Source organism: Egretta garzetta, unplaced genomic scaffold (assembly GCF_000687185.1).
Source record: "Egretta garzetta isolate BGI_Z169 unplaced genomic scaffold, ASM68718v1 scaffold59, whole genome shotgun sequence".
NCBI lineage: Eukaryota > Metazoa > Chordata > Aves > Pelecaniformes > Ardeidae > Egretta > Egretta garzetta.
In genome coordinates this window covers 4,690,778-4,698,749 of record NW_009267230.1, presented here as the reverse complement: position 1 = coordinate 4,698,749, position 7,972 = coordinate 4,690,778, and the positions used below count along the sequence as shown (strand labels likewise).

The 7,972-nt window shown below is 48.2% G+C and overlaps 1 protein-coding gene across 2 annotated transcripts in view; it reads left to right on the top strand.

The window, feature by feature from the left end:
* The window catches only part of GDNF (glial cell derived neurotrophic factor), a 17,971-nt gene extending 10,025 nt beyond the window's left edge, over positions 1-7,946 (top strand). For both annotated transcript variants that reach the window (XM_009647322.1, XM_009647321.1), the window contains exon 2: positions 7,462-7,946. In XM_009647322.1, the coding sequence (XP_009645617.1) occupies positions 7,462-7,946 (485 nt within the window). The remainder of the gene's footprint in view (positions 1-7,461) is intronic.
* Positions 7,947-7,972: the final 26 nt, after the last annotated feature.

The following is a 7,972-nucleotide window of genomic DNA, read 5'->3' as shown; positions in this document are numbered from 1 at the left end:
AGGATGGCTGGGGGAAGGAATGTTTCCCAGTGTGCCCAAAGCAGAGCTCTGGGGTGGCTTTCTGCAGCGGCCAGTGGGGAGCACCACGGGTGTTTGGCTGCTGGATCCTGCGCCTGTCCGCACTGCCAACTCTTGCAGTGCCCAGGGGACAGGGACTGCATTTGGGGACAGGCAGGTCAAAGCTTCAGGTTCCAGGGAGCAGCAGCAAGGCGATAATTTCAGTTTGCATTTGAGAGGGACGTTCCTAACCCAAGAGGTTGGGTCAAAACTATGATCTGAGTGTGCCCTAAAGGTTCAGAAAGCAAGCAAACAGCTTGCAAGTGGCAATTAGAAGATACAAATATTCCTTTTCTTTTTTTAATTAGTATTTTAATTAAGTCTCATTTCTTCTTTTTTTGTTTGACTTCTGGAGTTCTGGACATTGGATGTTCACCAACTCTGCCCCCAGCCTGGTCACTCTTGTGAAGATTCCCATGTGCACCCGTCTTGTGATGTTTCATTCTTTCCTTTTTTTGCTTTTATTATTAATTTTCTGTTTATGTGAGAAACTCCTGGCAGATCAAAAGCTCTGGTTCAGCTGGACATGGGAGACAGAGAAGGTGCCCAGAGGCAGGCAGGCACATGAGCTGCCATCCATACCCCACACTCCTGATACTCCAGTGCTAGAAAGCAGATTCATGCTCTGGTTGCCACCAGAGGAAGAGGCTCTGCCTGTTCCTGCCTGGGTGGTCAGGTCCCTGGCATGGCACTGGAAGAGGGAATGTGGAGGAGAGCTGCAGGAGGGCGAGATGAGCGGGAAGAGGACAGGCGTGCTGGCCGCAGCTCCCCCAGGCAAGCTGCTAGGCAGAGGCGGTGCAAAAATGCATGCGCATGCCCACGCACAGACCACCTTCAAGGGATTCTCCCAGGCAGCTGGACAGTCAGGAAACAGCTTTCAGAAATGTGATGTAAAACCCAAACCAAACCTCATGACTTTGCGCCAGCCTTGTGAGCGTTCGTGGCACCACAGTCTAAGTGGTGGGGCTCAGCCCATCACCCTGCCCCAGCAGGGTCTGTGAGCCTTCTTCCCACGCTCTGAACAAGATACGCAGAGGCCTTGTGTTCCTTGAGGGAGGATTCTGCATTTCCAGGACATATGGTCCTTTCCCGCAGGAAGCACCTGCTTGGAGGTGCGTCACATGTGTGAGCCAACCTTCCCTAACCTGTGCTCATCAGATGCTGCTGTGGGCTATCACATCCTGTCCTACGCTGTCCCGTCCCATCCCACCCTGTATCCTAGGTGACTTCGGATTTTTAAATTCTAGTTCCTTCACACCCCAGAGCCTGGGACCAGGGACTGCTGCTCAGGGATCTTTACTGCTTTTATTGCTGTGGTATCTGAGCATTTTCTGCTGGCACTTTGTAAGTGTGACAGGCATCTGTCGTGTGTTTGTTCTCTCAGCTTTTCCACCAGAAGGCAAGTGTTGTCAGTAAACTAGTTTGTTTTGAAAAATGTGTGTGTGTATAATTAGGCACATTTGTATGTGTAAATACAGCACACATATACACACGTGCTAGCTGTGTATGTTACAAGAAGGGATTATAATAAATGCTTCTCCCAGGGGTGTGAAATCCCCATGGAAAGCTCTGTCTGTTGCACGGTCAAGTCAGTGCAGTCCATGCAGAGAAGCAAAGCTGCTGGGCTGTTGACCTTCATTCTGAGACTATGAATGTTTTCTAAGCAGTGTTGGAGACAGAAGGGTAACTAAGGACCCCTCAGTTGAGTAGCTGTAGCTGTGGTGCAGAGAGGTGTCAGCATCCCTGGAGCACATCTACCAAGTGCCCATCAGGATAAGGTGGTCCTGCTGTCAGTCTTCTCCACCTTTCCTTCTGTCCATTAGCCTTTTATGGTCTTTAGGCCTTGGTCAGTGGTTATTGCTTATTCATGTATGATGTCTGGTGGTAGCTGCCTTAGCACTTAGCTCTAGTGCCTTGTTTCAACCCATCATGCCTGGTGTTAATGCTGGCATTTCCATTTGGTTGCCCAGGGTCTGCTTCAGCAGTTTTTTACAGCATTTTGTTTCAGGATCTCAGGCTTTGCATCCATAGTCATTGGACAGCTGAATATCCCTACTGAGTCAAGACTGACACCTTGGCACAAGCTGCTAAGTCAACTCTCACTTCACTCCTGGCTGTCAAGGCTTCCTTCAAACCCCTGTGAGCCACTCCTAGTACTGTTTGTAGTCACACTGATGACTACGCTTCATTAAGCAGCAGAAAATTAGCACCAAGCCACATGCGATCAGTATGAGCCCCATTGCTTGGGTCCATGGTTCAGTGGTTGCTGGGTCTAGCTGCACGTGATGCAGTACTGAGAGCACAGGCCCACACTGCTGAGTGTGTGTTGAAACTTGGCTTTGTGGGACTGTGTAATAATTCAGAGTGGTACCAGACAGAGGCTGGCTGGTTGTGGGGACTGGAGGTGTTCCTTGAACAGTGCTAAATTATGGGAGCAAACCTGGGGTACCTTGGCAGTCCAGTTGGAAGCTGCCAAAACCAGCATTGTTGCATTGATCATGACTAGTTTGGAGCTCCGCAGGCAGACAGGGGGTGTTGTTGCTTATAGCACCTTGCGAGGACTCACTGAGCAAGGCAGCTGCGGTTACATTAACGTGGTGTACCCACATAGCCGTGTGACAGCATGCGTGGTTGTAGGTGGGCAGACACTGACCAGGGTCAGTAGGTCCAGCACATTTTCTTGAGGGGGGCTCTGTGCCCACTCTTCCCACTGGTTCCCTAATATCACCCAACTGCCTTGTGTCTCCTCTCATGATGTAATCTCCAAATACTGGCATGCAAGAGTCCTCTCAACAGATTTGGATATCTGCTTGGGATGTTTTCCAGTCCCCTGGGCTGAAGGGGAAGTCCACCCTGGAGACGGAAAATTGGCGTTCATCTTACTCACAGTGCTGGCAGCCCTCCCAGTGAGTCTACCAAGTCGCCTGATGTTGCAATAGGGGATGAACTGAGCAGGGATCCCTGGCTCCATTAAATGTATTGGCCATGCACACCTCATCCTAGGTTACAGTTGAAGTGCTTCTTGCATGGTTTGTGTTATAGCCTTGGTGAGATTAGCAGGATCAATTGTGCAGCCAGTTCCCCCATTTTCTGGTTGCAGCACGTCCATGTGTGTAGGTAGGGCTTCTCTAGTTGGGTACACTGTTGCTTAGATTACGCAATCTACGTTTTGCCCTACGGCTTCCACCTTCTGCAGTGTTGACACCCCATGCCTGCATTAGCAGCATTGCACAGGGCTCTTCCGTGGTGTGTTTCCTCCACCTTAAATGTCGTAGGCCACTGGCAGCGCAGAAAGCTCTCAGCAACATTAGCTCCCTTGGTGCAGTTGGGGTAGTGACCACACATGAAGCGGGATAGATGTCAGCGTAGGCTCTGAGAGGGGACACAGTACGCAATATGGACCTTTCCTCCTCTTTATCTACCCTCCAGGGCATACTTTGATTGACTTGGACAGGACAGTGCTTGAATCCTAATAACTGTCTGATTAATATTTAACCAGAGTAGGCTCCTGCATATAGCACTGTCACAGGCGTAGGTGATATTTGTGCACTTGAATTGCAAGCAGTTTAAAAGTTATAGAATCATAGAATCATAGAATGTTTTGGGTTGGAAGGGACCCCTAGAGGTCATCTAGTCCAACGCCTCTGCAGTGAGCAGGGACACCGCTAATTAGATCAGGCTGCTTAGAGCCCCATCCAACCTGTCCTTGAATGTTTCCAGGGATGGGGCCTCCACTACCTCTCTGGGCAACCTGTTCCAGTGTTTCACCACCCTCATTCTAAAGAATTTCTTCCTTATATCCAGCCTAAACCTACCCTGGTTTAGTTTAAACCCATCACCCCTTGTCCTGTCACAGCTGGCCCTACTGAAAAGATTTTCCCCATCTTTCCTATAGGGCCCCTTTAGGTACTGAAAGGCCGTAATCAGGTGTCCCTGCAGCCTTCTCTTCTCCAGGCTGAACAAGCCCAACTCTCTCAGCCTGTCCTCATAGGAGAGGGGCTCCAGCCCTCGGATCATTTTTGTAGCCTTCCTCTGGACCCACTCCAACAGGTCCATGTCCTTCTTGTGCTGAGGGCTCCAGAGCTGGACGCAGTACTCTAGGTGAGGTCTCACCAGAGCAGAGTAGAAGGGCAGAGTCACCTCCCTTGACCTGCTGGCCATGCTTCTTTCGATGCAGCCCAGGGTAGGGTTGGCCTTCTGGGCTGCTTTTTGAACCCGAATGGGTTCCCCCCGGCCCCACCCCTGCAGCCTGTCCAGGTCTCTCTGGATGACATCCCGTCCTTCTGGCTTGTCAACCACACCCCTCAGCTTGGTGTCATCTGCACACTTGCTGAGGGTGCACTCGACCTCACTGTCTATGTCATTGATGAATATATTAAACAGCATGGGTCCCAGTACGGACCCCTGAGGGACACCACTTGTCACCGGTCTCCATCTGGCCATCGAACTGTTGACCACTACCCTATGGATGCGACCATCCAACCAATTCCTTATCCAACGAACAGTCCACCCATCAGATCCATAGGCCTCCAATTTAGAGAGAAGGATGCTATGGGGGACCATGTCAAAGGCTTTGCAGAAGTCCAGATAGATGGCGTCTGTTGGTTTTCCCTTGTCCACTGTTGGTGTCACACCATCATAGAAAGCCACTATGTTGGTCAGGCAGGACTTGCCCTTGGTGAAGCCATACTGGCTATCTCGAATTACCTCCCTGGTAATTATGTGCCTAGTTGTGTTGTTATCTCTTCAGGTAATCCACAGTTTTGTTTCTTAGGTGGGGGACACTTACTCCCCTCACTGCACTGGCAGCGTACCAGGTTTGGGATAACTATGAGGTTGAAGGTTGCAGGCAAGAATCTCCAAGTGTAGGCTGGGTTTCCCTGTAACAGTCTCCCTGATGGTTGACCATTGCATGAATTTCATTAAACCCTAGTATGCTTCCCTGGCGGTCATATTTCACTCTCCATAGCCAATATCTCATTGCGTCATACTGTTGCTACAAGGGTTGGGCCAGGAGTATGTGACAGAGGTGTAGACTGGGGTAGTCACAGTAGTATGAGAGCAATAATTTGAAGGTGAGACTGGAGAATGGCACAGCTAGAGCCATCTCCTCAGGGCCATCATCCTTCCCTTATTGGGTTATAAGCTAATAAACCTAGTTTCTGTGCAAACCTAGAAACCACCCAGTCCCACAGCACCAAGTGCCTCCTGCCAAACTCCTTTCCATCTGTACCTGTGCCAGGGCTAAGCCTGTACTTCAGCAGCGGGGGCTGTGTGAGCTCCACTCGGGTCATCTTGCTTGACTGAGTCTAGCGAGGTGTCTATCCCTTCTTGCCTTTAAGGAATGTAGCCCACCCATCGCCTTGACCTGGACCTTGCTCAGTAGGGCTCTGTTCGTATGGTGTAGGCATACCAGCCTGTCCTGCAACAGAGCCGGGTGTGCATCCAATAGACACATCTATCCAAGCCACCCCTTTCCAATAGGTATGGCTCATAGTGGGTATTTTGGTACCTGCTACAGAAGTAATGACAGAGGGGTGCAGGAAGGATGCACTGGTGTCACAGGAATATGGGGCTTGGTGCAGGATGTGCCACACTCATTATGTGAAGGTACAAGATTGTCTGCCTTCATTACTCTTTTACCAGTCTATGCTATTTTGCTGGATCCATCCATGAAAAACCATATACTTCTGATCCATCGCTGTTTTATCATGGAGGGGGGGCCTATAAGATGTGACGGCTTTGGGGAGAGGTCCATGTTCCTCATTATGTGCAGATGCACTGTGTTTCAGCAGGCTTTTGTGCTAGCAGAGTTAAAATCCTGCTGCCCCCATCTCCTCTGTATTTGATGCTTCTGTTGAGGATATGAAGGTGCACCTTAGGTAGGCAATGGGAGGCAGCCTCATGTCTTCCTCTCTCCTGTTAACAGAGTCCATGCCATGGCATGTGGGCTGGGTACGTGCACTGCCTGGTCTCCCATCAGGGCTCCTGTCTGTTACGGTGCTCATCAGGGAAACATGGCACTGAGCCTTTGCCTGAAGTTCTGTTCCTGTCTCAGCACCTGACCAAACGTGAGCCTTCATGGCTCAGTGGAGGTGCAAACCCCTGGCCAGGTGCACTGTGTTGGGTATCACCTTTCCCAATGTTTGCAGTTCCTGGGATGTTTGTAGGGGTCCTTCTGGAGATGGAGCTCCTGTGCATGCCGGGCCGGGTGCTGGTCTGTTATGTGGGTGGGCACTTAGGAGTTAAGTAGAGAAAGAAACATCCTCTTAGGTCTTACTGCAAAGGGAGTCCTTAAGGCTTGATTTTTGGCACCAAAAAAAAATATCTCAATACTGCAATGTAGTTTATGTGTTTAAGAGGCAGTCACTAATAATACAATAAAAGGGCACCTGCATACAGGCTTCTGACAGCCTCCATAAAATCACTGTATTGACTAAAGCAGATCATATTGAGGGATTTAGTCCATGGGAAGTTCAAAGGTTTCAAAATGTGATTTTTTTCCAAACCATGCTGAAAAGCTCAAAACTGAAAACATTTCAGAACACATTCAATTTCACCCTCTTTGAAGATGTTCATTCTGCTAGTAGCAAAACATTTCATTGACTTCAACATTTAATCTACTTGAATAATTTATCACTGGTACAGTATATATCAAATGAAAAAAGAAATAGGTATTTTAACTTCATGAAAAGAAAATGCATTAATAATATTTCCCTTGAAAATTAACATAATACTTCTATTCTGACCTAGTTCTACTCAGTCTAATCAGCATCTTGTGATACAAAATACTTCCATGAGAAATTTTTCAAAAGCTCTGACAACAATTATGCCCTAGAAGCAGTAAAAAAGCAAACATTTGGTCAGGAATAAGAGCTCAGTCTGCTGCCCCAGGAAGCTCCTCTTTCTGTCCTGCCCCAAAACCTTACTGTTAGGTAGCTTTGGCAATACTAACTGCTGCTGGTGTGAAAATACAACAGCTAACAGTTATAATCACAAAATTGCTTTAAAGAAACCTCATCCTTTCTCTGCTTTGCTGGGAAGAGCCAGTATAACCTCTCTACAGTAGCTTCATCCACCCATTAACTAATATTCGTATCGTTACGTGCTTTTCCTTCCCACAATTCTGACAGGGCTCATTCAATATTGAAAGATGTGCTGGAGTGCTACCAAGCATCAGCAGGCACCTACAGAGATACATACATATCTCCTTTATTCTTCCCCAAATGAGTTTCCGTGATGATCTAAACCATTCCAAATCCCTCCTGATTTCTGAGTGTCCTGGGCACGCTGTGAAGTGATGGGCAGAGCAGCTTGCATGTGTCTTAACATTTTTTAGCCACAAATGGGCAAACTTAGTGACAAATGACATGTGACAAAGACTTTTCTCTCTTTCCCAAACAGCTAATATGCCAGAGGATTATCCAGATCAATTCGATGAGGTAGTGGACTTTATTCAAGCCACCATTAAGAGACTGAGGAGGTCGCCGGATAAGCAGGCTCCAATTTTTTCTAGGCGGGAGAGAAACCGGCAAAATGCAGCCACAAATGTAGAGAATTCCAGCAGAAAGGGAAGGAGGAATCAAAAGGGCAAAAATCGGGGATGTGTCTTAACAGAAATACATTTAAATGTGACTGACTTGGATTTGGGATACGAAACCAAAGAAGAGCTAATTTTCCGGTATTGCAGTGGATCTTGTGATGCAGCCGAGACAACCTATGACAAAATTTTAAAAAACCTAACCAGAAAGAAAAAACTAGTCACTGACAAAGTGAGGCAAGCTTGTTGCAGACCCACAGCCTTTGATGATGACCTGTCCTTTTTGGATGATAACCTGGTTTACCACATACTGAAAAAACATTCCGCAAAAAGGTGTGGATGCGTCTGACGGCTGCACGCCAGGGGAGGCGCCAG